We start from the raw sequence: 16,710 nt of genomic DNA on the forward strand, positions 1-16,710 counted from the left end.
TGAGTAAATTAAGCAATTCCCTGCTTCAGAGTTTCAGCAGTAACAGTTGAACACTGGATATTTCAGCTTAGACGTACAGTTGATGCTTGTCATTCGACCTGTTAAAAACTGGTTCATTTCTCCTCCCCCAACATAAATGACACTTCGACACCGCTTCTCACCTTCTCTATTGTGCTGTGGAACCCACTTCTTCTGATCCCTCAGACATATTTGGTTCCTCTCTCTCCTTCGTCCTTATATCCCATTTGTCAGTGTATGTTATCACTTCCTCTCTGCAAAGTCTGTAATCCTGCTACTTCCTTTTTGTTTTCTCAGATCATTCCTTGATCCAGATCCTCCTGGCTCCAGAGAACTGCTGTGACAGTCTCTCTGACCACTGACTGCCCAGGTCCCTTAGCCCATGCCTTCTTACTCAAAACTGGGGCTCTGGCCCCTGGGCCACTGTGCACCAGATCAGTGATAGGCATTTCTCCAAAGAGGTGAATTTATTTAACTTAAATAATTTTAATGGCTTTACTTCTCACATGCCATCCTAACTTGAGGAGACAGGCATGCTAGATGACTTCGGATGACCGCTGTGGGTATCGTCGTTTTATTAGACGATGCCCAGTCAGATGTGTCCCATGGTTTAGATCTGTTCTCTCTTCCTTATCAACTTTCATCTTTCCTTTGGCTGTTACAGTATCCATCTTCTTGTTTAGTGCTTCTAATCCAAGAACCTAAATAGTGAAGAAACTTGGTTTGACATGGATTTGGGAGTCAGGCAAACCTCAATTCAAAACCCAGTCCTGCTAGAAGTAGGAAAGTGACTAGACAAGTTATGTCACCTCCATAAGCTCCATAAAATAGTGAAATGTACCTTCCCCTGAAGTTGTGGGGAGTAAGTATCCAGAGTCTGGCGTATAGCAAAGGTGTCGTGGACAATCTCTCTACAACTTGCCATGAGTTACAGAGGCGACCTTCAGTCAGGCCAAACGAGAAGGCGAGCATCTTTCATGGTAGGGCTTCCCGCCAACTCCAGTATTGAGAGTTACTTCAGGAAACTGGAGTTGTTAGATGACAGTTGGGGTCAAGTGGGTGGTGGTGCGCACAGTGTGTACTGGTGACCACATACAGCCTTAACATGCATTAATGCACTGCTGCTCTGCACATGTGTTGCATTTGTCTCTAAGCAAAGCAGGAGCTTCCTGAGGGCGGAGACCAGAGTGCCAGTTGCTCCCCCGAGAGGCCGATTAACTTACTGGGATCTGAAAAACCAAACTCTGTCTTGCAGTGATACCCCCATCTTTCTGCTCATAGTTCACATATTTGGTTGGCTATAAAAACTTGCCTGGCCACAATCCATAATGAGTTCTGCTTTTGAACTCTTGTTTAATCTGGAAGCGCTTATGTCACCTAGAATTTTCAGTTGTCCTTTATTACTTGGCATTGAATTTGATAATGCCAAGAGATTTTAAGTTATTTTAGGCCAATGGTGATGTCTTTGTGTTTCCTGTCATGCCCCAAACCAGTCTTTTTTACATAGAGAATGCTTAATGCCAGTTTGATGATTGATTTCATTTTTCTATTTTTCTCAAATGCCCAGTGCTGCAATCAGCAGTATTGTTATTGTTATTGACACATGAATTCTATAGAGCTTGCGGTTGATTCTAAACTGTGCTGTGGTGGAATTATACTATATATTTAACATAACACAACTGGTAGATAAACACATGTTGATTGGAAACAATATAAAAACCTTTAGACATTTAATATACACTGTTCTGGAAATGCATCATTTAATAACAGGTTAACCTAAAATTATCTTCACACTACTTGTAAAATACAAAGTTGATAGTAGGATAATTATTAAAATTTCACGAATATTGTTTAGTTTGCCAATTTTGACTTTTTTCCTAGTACTTTTCAACCTTTTTGAGGCTCACATCATAATACAGTGTTATCAAGGATTATATTTAAAAAAAAAAAAACTTTTCTAGATCCTTAAATTTTTGCATTCAGATGCATATTTCCAACATATATTTTTGACATATTTTGACATATTCAATAATTGTATTCTATCTTATTTTAAAATATGATGTGTAAGATAGATCCAGCATTCGTTAAGTATGGGAATTAATCCTTCCTTTGAATACTTGATTACCATCCCCTTAAAAATTCTGCAGCTTCAAACACTCGTTATTCGACCAAAATGTGTATCCAAAAGATTTAGGAAGTGAGGAAGTTGGTACCTCTTATGAAAGGTGTCTGGATTCCATTTTCCTTAATAATGTAACTGGATTTTGAGTGGTAATATATTTCACATCAGCCAAAACATACCTTAAATACTAACAAAGATGGTGCCTGTTTTTACTTATAATTCCTTCTCTTGAGTTTGCTAGAATTCAGGGAAATTGAATTCAATTTAATTTTCTTCATTCATAGTTGAGCCCTCATATCCCTGTAGTTTCACCAGTCTGATCTTCCAGTAGATAATTTGGGGATGGTGAAATGGAAAGGAAATGTACTCAGATGTGAAGCAACTTTTCAGTTCATCTAATTGTGAAATATTAAGTTATGAAGAAACTAAGCAAATAAGTGAGGAAAAAATAACCAAAAGAGCCAATTCTTCAATGTGTCATTTTTTAAAAATTGAGTTAAGACTTCAGTCCATAAAAAATTTTAGATATTCTTTTTGTTAGATAGAAAAAATATTCCATAACCCTGGAAAAATGAATTTCTCACTCAATCATTAAGACACAGGAAAACAAAGAGGCAGAAGAATAACCCAGGTTTGAACGTTGGGTCAGGCTCTGATTCTGCCGTGCATCATGGGAGCCTACACCCATTGCTTGACCTCTTAGTCTGCAGACTCACACCATTGTGAGACAGAAAGTGGGGAGGTGTTTGTATCAATGGGAAGGGCTTCCATAGGTAATCGGGGTTGTCCCAACAATGAGCCATGTGTTCACAGATCCAGAGGATACCCATCCCAGAGCCTAGTGGATGCCAAGTGCTCAGGAACTTAAAACCTGGAGAATCATACATGTGCTTTGAGAATCCTGAGGAACAGGGATTGACATTACATGTGATAGCATTTTATAGACATTATGTGGCCTCTATAAAAAGGCTACAAAGCAAATGTTTTGGAAAATATATTTTGAAATGCAGACTTATATACATTTTAAAAAATGCTAAATGAACATTTGAATAAAGTAGCCCAAAGAGGGGTCAGAGTCTTCATTGCCTAAACATATAGGCTATCAAAATGCACCCTAAGTCTAGGTGACCTGGATTTGTTTGGGGTGTGAGACAGTCTGTCATCTCTGTGGCAATAAGGAATGACTTCTTACCAAAAAAGCAATTTAATTCTACTAACTGTAGGATATGTTTTTATGTCAGCTTTATAGGCACTGCTTTTCATTTTCATATGCAGTGCAGAATTTATTACATACAATTATATAAGTTGTCTCATAATAAATTTGTTTTAAAATGCTTTTTATTGATCATTTCTGTGGCATCCACGTAAACTTATATCTGTAAAATTAAAACACATAGCAGGCCTCTCTACATGTGTGATCTTGGGTGTTCATGATTTCAGCCTTTTTAGGAGACAGGGAGGTATAGTAATAGGCATGCCACTTGGTAGAAGCCTAGTTCTAGGTCACAATAACTTGCTGCACTTTCACAGTGAATGAAAATGTGGCCACTTTGTCAGGTTTCATCTTGGGAGGCCACCAAGGCTTTATGGGAAAGCCTGGGTTGAGACACTCCTCTAGGGCACAGGTGTGATTATTGAAAATTTATCCTACTGTGATTTCCTAGGTCCCCCAAACCTATCCTCATGACTATCTTAATAGCCTCCTCAGTTCCCCACCAAAGAGGGGCAAACTCACCTTCTAGTCTATGAGCCAAATAGGAAAGACAGAAATGACTTTAAAAGCCAATGAGATTTGCCACAGGATCAAAACGAAAATATCCATAAAGTCTCTGCCATTTGTAAAAAGAAAATGGACAAATAAGTAGGTAAGTGGGCTTTGAAGGGTACATACTAAGAATTGAAAGGAAACATTGAGCTCTCCTTTAGAGCAGAAAACAGAAAGCACCCCCCCCAACCCTTCCTTGTCCCTCACTTGAGGGAGCTGAATAAATAGAGTGGTAACAAGTTGTAAGCTTGACTCACTGAGTATTCAACTAATCAGAAAGGCTTGGTCCAGAAAAGTAGTCTCAAGGAGAAATGTTTGGAAATAAGTTTGATTGTCAACTATAAGATTATTTTACCATTAAGCTATAAAACCACCAATAGTATTTTATTCCTTATAGAGATATTTTAGGGATTTTTAAAAATTATTATTGAAGATTGCTTTAGCTCTAACTTGTTTGAGTGTGTTGTTTCTCAGAACAAGATGGTCTCTGCTATAGAACAAAGGTAAATAAGCTGCGTGGGGAATTGTGTCCAGTTCTTGGAATAGTGACAATTGACCCCCCCAGAGACCACAAGAGCCCAGGCCAGAGACAGAGGCAGCTGACCATGGTGAAGGGTGAAGGGTGGTTCTCTAGCCAAGCAGGTCTTCTCTCTGATCCTGGCCATCCATCACCAGAGGCAGCCAGTGATGATTTTCATAATTTTATGGCCCCTGGCTGTTGTCCCAATAACAAACAAGTCAGAAGCCACCCTCTTCCCCTCTGTAAAGTTCCACTTCTTCACCCTTGCCTTTCTACCAAGAACTTTATAAAACACTGAAAACAGGGACTAGTGCTTCATTGCTTTTATGTGTGATCAGCATATTCCTGATGTTGCCTCTCTGACACCCCTTCCCCAAAGAGGATCAGGGAGTCAGCGGAAAGACAGAGACAGAATGAAGGAAATGCTGGTTTGCTTGAACTCATCCATGGAATAGTGACTGAAATCCCAGATATTGTCATTCCCATATTATATGCAACATCTATAACAGTATGGGTATCTAGTTGATACTGATAAGTAGACAAGAACCATTTTCTGTGTTATTGAATGGGGAGGTTGACTTAATCAGAAGAGCCCTGGGAAGAAGCAGGCCAAGTACAGATGCTGTGTGATCCCAAAACGTATGCTGGGCATGATGTGTGCGGACATGTGGACGCAGCACCCAGCTCACAGGCGGAGTTCAGCATTCAAACCAGAGGGAATGCTTCCTCCCATTCATGGGGTCAGGGTAAAGTGAGGCTCAGAGTCGGGGCTGTGGGTAGGCCAGACCTGCCCTGGGGAAGTCAGCACATCTGTCAAAGTGGAGTCAGAACATCCCCCTGCCATTTCTGGGACTGGCACTACCTAACATCTGTCTTGGTATTTTAAACATCTTGGTTTGGGTAGGAAAATATTGACAGAGTTTTCTCTAATTTTCAGAGCCAGGTCAGGTTCCATAGATGAGTGTGACCAGCGATTGCCCTATGGCTAGAGAGCTAAGTGCTCCTGGAGGTCTGGCCAGTTAGAGAGCTCTGTTCCAGCAACCCAGTGCCCACCACGTACAGTAAGCTTGCCTTAATACTGGGGGAACACAAAGGAGTGTGAAGTGTAAACTGTAGCTCTCACCACCCAAGGATAGTCTGGTTATGGAAACATGACTAAAAGTGTAAATAAACAGCGCAAACGATAATTCAGCAAAGGAAGCACGATTTGTAGTCAAATGGTTAAGTGCTATAAGAACAGAGTAGGGAGTGATCACCATGGTCAGGGTGGTCTCTGGCTAAGTTGAGAGAAGCAGTGAATGCACATCAGAGGGGACTGTGCCAGAGTGTAAAGGAAGAGAGGACAATAGGCATTCTAGAAAGAGTGAGCAGACCAGCCTCGGTGCAGTTAATAAGATCAAAGTCAAAACTGAAGCTGGTGATATAGCTGGAATCAAAATATGAAAGTGTTGAGTCCTCATCTTTATCTCCTGGGCACCAAGGAGCCATTGAAAGTTTTTGGATAGAAGAGTAGAAGAGTGACATGCTCAGATTGTTTGCTTTCGTTTTGGGGTTTTTTATTTGTTTTGGGCTGTGCTGGGGATTGAACCTAGGGTCAGAGATGTTTTAGGAAGATAAATCTTATGATCAATCTTTTTTTCTTTTCTTATGATCAATCTTAAGGGGAGAAAGAGTGCTCAGGTAGACCAGGTGTCTCTATTTGCTTTGCCACTACTGAAAGCAATAAATGTTTCCACTATGGAAATAGCAGCGAAAACAGAAATAAAGACTTGGATGCCAGAGACATCTTGAAGAAAGGGAAAATTAAGACTTGGAACCGGGCTGGGGAGATAGCTCAGCTGGTAGAGTGCTTGCCTCGAAAGCACAAGGCCCTGAGTTCAATCCCCAGTACTGAAAAAAAAAAAACAAAAAACAAAACAAAAAACAAGACTTGGAACCTTCTTATCTGTGGAGGTAAAGATGAATCATCAAAGGTAATTGCACAGGTTGGGAATTAAGTGACCAAAAGAATATTTTATGAACAGCGATAGAGATTTTAGGATGAAGGATGAGATGGGTAGGCTTTTAGGAAAAGATAAGGAGTTGAGCTTTAGAAGATCGTATTTCATGTTGTAGCAGGGACTAGATATATATGACTGGAACATACGAGGGGGAGCCCAGCCTGTGACAAACATGCGGGAGCTGTTTACATGAATGACAGCTTGAACTGTGTGAATGGATGAGATCTTCCAGAGAGAAGAGAGTCACAGTGTTGGAAATTCCAGCACTTTAAAGGAGGAAGAGGAAGAAGGGCCACCCAAGTGTACAATGTGCAATCAGATATCAGGAGAAGAAGGTTAGAGATTCACATACGACCAGATAAGAGCACCAAGAAGGAAGTTGTGGTCAGCAACATCAGATGTCACAGAGAAGTTAAGGAGAATAGGGACTAAAAAAGAGTCATTGGATTGGGCAATTAGGAAGTCATTTACCTTTAAGAACACAGGCCTGTCCTGTACGAATATGCTGGGAGAGGTGGAGTAAGAGGCAAGCATCAAAGAGAAGGGAGCTTGAACCCCTGACTTACAGGTAAGGAGAGTGAAGGGGGCAGCAGTGCAGCCGTTAGTCCTCCCGCCTTCCTGGTCGGGGGCTTGCGTGTGTGCACACGGAGAGGCAGAAGGAAAAGATCAAGCTGTTGATTCTTTTAGCCAACCTTTGTCCAGTGCCTGCTAAGGACTTGGGACCATTTACAGCAGAAATTGAAAACAACTGGAGGAAGAGAAAACGGGAGGAAGCAGGTTGAAGAGAAAGTGGGAGAAAATGGATCATGAGACTGGAGAGCATTTTTAGTGCTGGAAAGGAAAGACATGTCCTCCCAAGGGATTGGAGACAAGGAACAGGATGGAGGATGGATGGAGACTGAGGAATGTTTTGAAATCAAGAGAATAGGAGGAAAGTCGGGCTGACCTCAGGCCTCTGGGCAACGTAGAAGGCAGCTTTTCTACTGAGAGAGGGAGCCCAGTGGGGTGGAGAGGAAGTACAGAACAGCCGCACTGGGCAGTGCTAGGGGAGAGGACCCCAGTGTAGCAAGGCTCCATCGGTGCCTGACAGAGTCCCCTCTCATTGTGCTTCTGTGGGACGTGTCACTTAGAAGATGGGCAGTGTCTGCTTCTCCTTTCACCTTGAAGGACTTACCTCCTTCATCACTGCACTATTTTTCTTTAATACATTTCCTATGAATTTTGTTTATTTCCAGTATCCCCGCAGTTGAAAGTTGTACAGCTATTCCAGAGTAATGCTCTTAAAGATTTCTGAGGTCATCTAAATTGTGGATATGTTGGTATAAAAGCATAGTGCTTTGTAGAGAAATTTATTGATATGTGAATTGAGCAGGAAAGGTGAGCAAATAGAGCCCATGTATTGTGCTACCGCCTCCCCCCACCACACAAAAGGCTGACAGGTTTTAGACTGCCCACGTGAAGTCCTCCAACCAACTGTCCATCCACACAGTATCGTAGAATTCATTTAAATTGACCAAGATGCCAGGTAGTCCCTATGTCTCATCCAGGAGTCAGACGATCAAGAGCGGCCCTGCGCTGGGGCCTGGGTGGAGACATGTTTCCTTAAAGCAATGAATCCGACCGTGAGGGTCGGTGGGCAGAATGAGCTGGCCATGTGGAGGGACCAGGTGCAGGATGGTTACCTGGGCCACTTGACATAGTCTTCAGCTTTACTAGACTGCAACCCAGTGAGAATGGAGGAAGAGTGGTGTCTCTCACAAATAATATTTATAAGAAATAAATGGTGAACTAAGTCCTGATATCCTAATTCTGTATCTGAATTTTGACTGGATCCCTGGCTCTGCTTTGTGTGTCTCCTAGCGGTGGCAGGTGGAGTGCTGGACCCACCTGGTCCCCCGAACTGGGTCCCAGAATGTGCTTCCAGGTGGACTAGATTCATGTTTTCAAGTTGGTTTGGAAGCAGGAGGATGATATTCTATGTGACTCAAGCCAGAATCCAAATGAACCTGTTGAGTTCAGTCATGCAAGGGAGACTCAAATACTTGCTTTTCCTTTTCCTTCTTATAGGTATGGCCTCACATGTGCAAGTTTTCTCCCCTCACACCCTTCAATCAAGTGCCTTCTGTAGTGTGAAGAAACTGAAAGTCGAGCCGAGTTCCAACTGGGACATGACTGGGTACGGCTCCCACAGCAAAGTGTATAGCCAGAGCAAGAACATCCCGCCTTCTCAGCCAGCCACCACAACCGTCAGCACCTCCTTGCCGATCCCAAACCCAAGCCTACCTTACGAGCAGACCATCATCTTCCCAGGAAGCACCGGGCACATAGTCGTAACATCAGCAAGTAGCACCTCTGTCACGGGGCAAGTCCTCGGCGGACCACACAACCTAATGCGTCGAAGCACTGTGAGCCTTCTTGACACCTACCAAAAATGTGGACTCAAGCGTAAGAGCGAGGAGATTGAGAACACGAGCAGCGTGCAGATCATCGAAGAGCATCCACCCATGATTCAGAACAATGCCAGCGGGGCCACTGTAGCCACTGCCACCACGTCCACTGCCACCTCCAAAAACAGTGGCTCCAACAGCGAAGGCGATTACCAGCTGGTGCAGCATGAGGTGCTGTGCTCCATGACCAACACCTACGAGGTCCTCGAGTTCCTGGGCCGAGGGACGTTCGGGCAAGTGGTCAAATGCTGGAAACGGGGCACCAATGAAATCGTGGCCATCAAGATCCTGAAGAACCACCCGTCCTATGCCCGGCAAGGTCAGATCGAAGTGAGCATCCTGGCCCGGCTGAGCACGGAGAGTGCTGACGACTACAACTTCGTGCGGGCCTACGAGTGCTTCCAGCACAAGAACCACACGTGCTTGGTCTTTGAGATGTTGGAGCAGAACCTCTATGACTTTCTGAAGCAGAACAAGTTTAGCCCCTTGCCCCTCAAGTACATTCGCCCAGTCCTCCAGCAGGTGGCCACAGCCCTGATGAAACTCAAAAGCCTAGGTCTCATCCACGCTGACCTCAAACCAGAAAACATCATGCTGGTGGATCCATCCCGACAGCCGTACAGAGTGAAGGTCATCGACTTTGGCTCAGCCAGTCACGTGTCCAAGGCCGTGTGCTCCACCTACTTGCAGTCCCGATATTACAGGTAAGCTCGTCGGCACCGAGGCAGGGGTGCAGAAAGCCCAGGGGCACTCAGATCTGCAGTGGCCGTCACTGTGGGGGAGTAAAAGTATTTTCCTGCAGTTTATGCCCTCAAATGACCTTAATGTGGTTGGGAAATTAGGACATGTGCACACTGAAATGAGAATGAGGAGCCATCTAAGCCAAGTAGGCCATGGAGCCAAGGAAGATTCTTGGTCCTGATATTTAGAGTTGGAAAGGACCCCAGGGAGCTGGGTCCTCATGGTTGGGGACAGTCAAGACAGCTGGAGGACAGAGCAGGACGTGCCATTTGAAGACACACTGGTAGCTGTGTGCCAGGCTCGTGCAGGGGACAAACAGCCTGGCCAGATCCGAGGATTTATGAGTATCAAGATAGGATTGAAAAGACAGGTTGGGACCAGGTTTCAGGGGGTCTCAAATGCCTATCAAGGGAATTGCAGCTGTATCCCTAAACCTTGAGCAAGCCTTAAAAACTCTGAACATAAATGGGTAACAGGTTGAAAGTGGTGTTTCACATAGAAGGTGGCTGGAGGGAGGGGAGACTGTAGTTCAGGGACTGGTGGGCCCCTCCTGTAGCAAGGCAACCTTAGGCACCGCATCCAGACGCTGGAAGCTTTATAGTACCCTTTTTATTATTACAACAAAAAACCCAAGGCTGGGTACTATTATTTTAAAAAGAGATTTATTTAGCTCACAGTTTCAAAGGTACAAAGGCATAGTACTGGCATCGGCATGACTCTGGTCAAGACACTGTGGCCCATGGCACCCCAATGGGGGAGTCATGTGGGAGAGCGAGGCCATGTGGCCAGACAGAAAACTGGAGAGAAATTCAGGGTCAGAGTCAGGCTTTCATAGCAACTTGTTCTCGAGAGCACTACCTCAAGGTCCCTAACCTTAATCCTTCCAAAGGCAACACCCTCAGTGACCTTCCACTAGCCCCACCTCCTAACGGTCCACTGCTTCCCATCATCGCCACCCAGAGGACCAAGTCTCCAACATGAGAATCCTGGGGAGACAACCACATCCATGCCCCACAGGGACACACCTCAGACATCCAACACGGGCCAGCACAGCACTGAACAAGGATATGGACGAGGCCCTGACCATTGCCAAGTTTCCAGTGTGTTGCTTCCCTGTCCTGGCTCCACATTAGTCACCTGAGGAGCTGTTGAGACAGCCCAACTTAGACCCCAGTCCCCACAAACTGAATCCACACATCTGGAATGGGGCCCAGCATGGGGCTTTTTGCCAGCTCTCCTGGACCCCAGTGTCCATCAGGGCTAAGAACTGCTGCTCCCGTGGGACAGAGATAGACCACTGCTTGCTTTGGAGTCGGGGACCCAGGGTTGGACCTGATCCCTGTGCTCACTGGGCACTGTGACTTTGGCTGACTGCCTGCCTCCTGTGCACCTTCATTTCCTGACCCATGAACAGGGGTCCTACACCATCCCACAGTCTTCTTAGGACCACTGCATGGTATAACACAGCCTGGTGCTATAGGTAGTGGCCAGTCTGTGGGAGGTATCCAGTGAGGAGTTGGTGGAGGTTTCTGGAAAGCAAGAGTCAGGTTTGTGAAAGAGTGAGCGATTATGCTTGAAATAACATTGCGTAAGTCAGGCGCAGTGGTGCTTGCCTTAATCCCAGCAACTTGGAGGCTGAGGCAGGAGGATCACAAGTTCAAAGCCAGCCTTAGCAACTTAGCAAGGCCCTAAGCAACTCAGACCCTGTCTCAAAATGAAAAATGAAAAGGGCTGGGGATGTGGCTCAGTGGTTAAGCGCCCCTGAATTCAAAGGAAGGAAGGAAGGAAGGAGAAAAAGAAAAGAAATAACATTGAACAGTCCACAGAGATGAAGTTGGAGAGAAGGTAGGACTGAGCCACGGCTGAGAGGTGGAGCTGTCTGCAGTAGCAACAGAGTCCCAGGACTCACGGCTGCCTGAGGCCTTCTGCCCTCACCCGTTGGTGGGTGTGCTATCTCCATACCTCCTTCAAGGCCACAGAGTGAAGGTGGGGCGGTGTCCACACAGCTGACCTCCTACCCAGTTCTGGGGCTGACTGCCCGCTCCGCCCCTCATGGCCTCCCTGGTTCACGGATGGCTTCTCCCCTGGGCCCAGCCTGGCTGCCACAGCACTGTTGCAAGTCTCCTCGCCCCTGCTCCCTACACCCCGCCCGCCCCTCAGCCTGCTGCTGTCTCCTTTCATTGTGATCCTGACTCAGAAAAGGTTGGGGTCTCCAGGCTGCTCCACCTGGCTGTTCCCACCCTCCCCGTGCCCTTAGGAGGGATTTCCTGGGTCACGGCAGCTCTCTAGCCTCCTAAGCCTGTCCTTCTCCAGTCTAGCTTTCTCATGGAATTCACACGTGAAGCTCCGCCGTTTCAGGAGGAGTCTCCATGGGCCTCTGCATGCTCTTGAGGAGCCCGTCTACTCCTGCCAGCTCTGTCTGCCCTCCTGTCCGCTCCTGTGCCCTGCTCTCTGCTGCGGGTTCGACTGGGCACAGAGGGGAGAAGTGTACCCAGTGCTGGAGCCACCTGGAAGGTGGGGCCTGGAGAACAGGCAGAACCGTGGGCACCTCCTTATGACAGAAGGCAACAGACTGGATGGGGGTGTCTGGCCAAGCTGGAGGGTCAGGTGCCAAGCCCAGACAGCATGTGTTCTCCCTGGAGAGTGCCCGCCCGGCTCTTATTGGAAAGCCAGCTCTGTGTGGTCCTGGGTCACCAGTCTGCCCAAGGGTGACTGCTGCTGGGTCTAGCTCTCCGTGCAACAAGCAGGAGACTGCCGTTGTCACTTTATATTTAGGCTTGCACATTCAGCACGTCAAGGGCTATTTCTTCCCAGGTCTTGTCCTGAACTTAGGGCGAACCGTAGCCAAGTCAGGGGCCACTTGGGGTTTTATTATTTAGTTAACCTGTGCTGCTGTTAGTGGACAGAAACCACCTTCACTAAAACTGGCTAAAAATTGAGCATGCAACTTATAAAAGACTTTCAAAACTATGTTTAACATGCAGTACATCCTTGGAGCAAACCTTGATGAACCAAGGTAGCTAGATTTGGAGGTCCTAAGCCTTTTCCTCCTCAATTCCTTGTGCCCCCTGCCCTCCCACTACACTCTGCAGTTTTACTTTGCTCTCAGGCAAAATAAAACCCTCTCAGGATGTCCGCAGGTGGCAGTACAAAGTTGCCATGAGAACGGGGGGGAGGGGGGCCTGAGTCCTCTCCTGGGACCTTCAGTGTCCCCTTGCCAGCCTCTGGCTGAATAGGCCTTTCCACAGTACTGCTGTTGGGGAGTGAAGCTGGTTTGCTGGCAGGTCTGGGCCACTTGTCCCTCCGCGCTGGGCGCCATCCCTGCAGCCCCGCACCGTTGCCCTCTGAGGCCCTCCCTCTGGTGTGATAGCACACCTCTTTAATCTGGGCAGGACCACCTGTCCAGCATGGTCATTGTGGCCTTGAGGTCCTCCCTGTGAGTCAATGGCACAGTCAAGGTGAAAGGCAGCCCATCTTTTCTGCCTGAAATGATGTTTCATTTCCAAATTGGCCACAGTGCTTCATTTCTCCCTCAGGCCTCATCTGAGCCCTGGAGTAGTTTGTTGCCATATAGATCAATAGGAGCTTTTGAGGACAGTCTTTAGCTCTTGGTCTCTGCTTGTCCTGGCTATGTGGGACAGCCAGCTCTAGGCCACATTTGTCAGGCTGATTTTCCTGACTGCTTTGCCCTTTACTGGGGGAGAATGAGCAAAGAAACACTTGGATTATCTCTGGTTAACACTCTGTCTGAGAAGGAAGAAGCTCTCGGCTCATCCTGAGAGAACATCTGCACATTTGAACTACCTGGGACAGAGGCATCGTCACATGCTGCAGTGTCCTCCTGGCAAGGCTTGTCAGACTGACCTTTGTCTTGCAAGGCCCCATTCCCCCAGTTGTCCCCTGTATCTGAGCCTGGGGACATTTCACTTTTAAAGAGATGAACACTTCCCTGCCACTTTAGCACTTCAAATGGGACTGTGTGAAGTGTCTCCTCATATCATCCCCACCTGGTAACATGGAAACGGTATGAGACACAGGTGCCTGTCCTCAGCCTGGGGAACCAGGAAAGGAGGTGGTGCCTGAGAGCCACCTGCTTCCCCAGCTGTGGGCATTTGCGTGGTTGCTGCTGCTGTGTTGGTGAGGGAAGCCAACATTGCTTTTCAGGAAATAAGGCTGCTTTTCCAGGGTTTCCGTCTGAGGCAGGGTTATCCCCTTCCAACCTGACTTTCACCTTGAACGTCGATTTGTGATTGACCGTCAGCTGTGCTGGCTCTCAAGCTTTATTCTCACCTGGAGAACTTGTTAAGAGCAGATTTCTGCAAGAAGCCTGTCCCAGAACTAGCTACTGCACCCTTCTTCAGGGGTCCCCACACCAGTTTCCAGGCTCCACTCCAGAGAGTGGCCTCTGGGAATTGGAGATGAGCCCCTGTAGGGGATCTTTGTACCTTGAGAAGTGCTGCTCCAGGGGAGAAAGGGTTTCCTCGGGGGTATCCCCTTTCAGAGTTAGCACCCAAAGGAACATGGGGCAGGTGATCTGTGTACCTACTCACCTGGGCGACCCGGCCACGGCCTTATTTAACCCTACATCTATGCCAGCCTTTTAAATTTATTGTTTTTTGTTATTATTTTTATTTTGAGCAAGCAATAAATTGGTACTGAGATATTTCCATTCTCAATGTGACTAGTAAGCTAAAACAAGACCAAATATTAAACTCAGAAGGAAAAAGACAAAAAAAAAAAAAAAATGCCATTCAGGCAAAGGATAATCAATGATTGAAATGTTAGAATTTTGTTTCTGCTCTGGGCTACTCAAATATTCTTGTATAGTCTTTTTTGAGACACTTAAGATTATTACTGGTTCCCCCCACCTCAAAATGGGCATAAAAATTGAGACATAAAAAATGGCCAGTAATCTTTTTTTCACGATAATTTAACCTTTCTCATTAGGTTCTTATGGGTGCAGAGACATCTTCAAGTTGATTCTGTGGTGGTTTTAGGTAAGGGTAGAGACTAATGTTAACCCAATTCAGTTTGTCGGACCCTGGACAATTCAGTTTGTTCGAGTGTCTGTAGGAGATACCCGGCTAAGGAAGGCGAGGCCTCATCTCCAATCTCGAGGGGTTAGCAGTCTATTTGAGGAGAGGAAAAACATAACCAAATTGCCCAAAATATAATTCTGATACTTCGAGATTCCAAGTGTCTTGTCACTCAACAGGTCTTTAATGCTACCCTGTTATGCACCAGACTAGGGAAATAGTAATGAGCAGAACCAGTTCAAGAAATTCAAAGTGCAGGAAAGAGTTGGCAACACAGGTTTGCCAGGAAGGTGTTTCAGAGTGAGAGCCTTGGAGGGAGATGTGAGGTGGGGCCGGGGCTGGAGGAGTTTGGGGGCCTTGGAGATTGGGAAAAGGGAAGAGGGGAGACTTGCAGGGAAGGAGGCAGGCTGCAGGCACCTGTGGGAAGGAGTGGCGAGTGGCCCACAGCGCACAGTTGAAGTCAAGTGCCGGGGGCCTGGTTTACTCAAACTGGCAGGGATGGGGGCCATTGTAAATGACTGAACAGAGGCTACTCTGATAAAGATGGAATAATCTGTTGGGATGGCAAAACAAACACACAAATAAAACCAACCTGTGGGAGAGCCAGGCTAGGAGAGAATAGTAATTATTCAGGAATAAAGGAAAGAGGCCCTGTAGTCGTGTGGGTGTAGACACTTTCAGCACGTTTAAAGTTCCTGATACTTTGCAGAATCAAGTTGCAGGGAATAGTTTTGGCTTGTTCTGCTCTTTTGTGTCACGACTTTGCTCTCTAGGGCACAGTTCTGAAGTTCTGGCTTTCTAGGACCTGGTTTCAAATCCCACCCCTGCTATACAGTAACAGAATCTGGAAGGAGAGCTAAGACCTTAGCTTCAGCTATGCACAGAGGCACATCTGTCATCCCAGCAACTCAGGAGGCTGAGGCAGGAGGATCACAAGTTTGAGGCTAGCCTGGGCAACTGTCTTGGAAATTTTTAAAAAGGCTGGGGATGTAGCTCAGTGGTAGAGAACCCCCTGGATTTATCCCCCATACCACAAAAATAAATAAATAAATATTAAAAAATCTTAACTCCTGTCTCAGCCCTTCCCCAGCCAATGTCCCACTGAGTCATGATCACTAGAATGTCAGCTGTGAGCCGGCTACACTCTGCCATCTGGATCCCATTGTGGCCGGGGCCTGTGTTCACCAGGTGGTCGGCCAGAGCTATTGGTGCAGGCTGTGGCCCGGGGGTAGTTTTCTCTCCTGCCTGTTGACCTTGTCCTCATTAGCACACTGGGAACCTTCCTTGATCTCTCCATCAACAGAGAACAGAGCATATTCCAAAATGCCATACTCTGTGCTGAAAATATAAGTCGCTCCAGTAAGGGGCAGAGCTTTATAAAGCCACAGACAGAAGTAATTTCAAAAGTGGCATAACTTGTGCAGATCATAACATAAAAAGTGACCAACTCGAAGTGTATATGACTGAAAAGAGGAACTCTGACAGCAGTTGCATCTCAGGCATCCATTTTTTAAAATTGGTTTGTCTCTGTTACAAATAGAAACAACAAGAGCAGGTGCTCGTGCACCCTTGAAGATACTAAGTGAAAGATATCTGCCCTACTGACCACCTCATGGCCGGGTGTGCTAATGTGAAAGCTTCGAGGGCTGCAGCCTCTCTTCTGTGGAGAAGGGAAGGTTAAGTTATCTGGTCTGATAGGTCATCTTCAAATTTCCCTTAATTGTCTCTGGGACCTTCAGCTGTACAGTGAAACTTAGAAACTAAAATTTTCTTTTAAGAATTATATGTTCGGCTGGGGGGATAGCTCAGCTGGTAGAGTACTTGCCTTGCAAGCACAAGGCCCTGAGTTCGATCCCCAGTACCACAAAAAAAAAAAAAAAAAAAGAATTATATGTTCACAATTACTTAATAATTATTAATAAGCATTAAATAACTAAAGTGTGAAACTCTCCGTGTATTTGAGTAGATCACTAGGCAGGTGCTGCAGCCCTCTACACACACATACACCCAGACTCAGGGAACGCAGCCAAAGGCCACACGTGACATGAGATGTAGGTGTGC

At 46.2% G+C, this 16,710-nt stretch overlaps 1 protein-coding gene across 1 annotated transcript in view; it reads left to right on the top strand.

The window, feature by feature from the left end:
- Positions 1-16,710, top strand: part of Hipk2 (homeodomain interacting protein kinase 2) — a 183,740-nt gene that overhangs the window by 47,333 nt on the left and 119,697 nt on the right. The window contains 1 exon segment of the mRNA XM_047562045.1: positions 8,493-9,576. Coding sequence (XP_047418001.1) covers positions 8,493-9,576 — 1,084 coding nt within the window.

Source organism: Sciurus carolinensis, chromosome 8, assembly GCF_902686445.1.
Source record: "Sciurus carolinensis chromosome 8, mSciCar1.2, whole genome shotgun sequence".
NCBI lineage: Eukaryota > Metazoa > Chordata > Mammalia > Rodentia > Sciuridae > Sciurus > Sciurus carolinensis.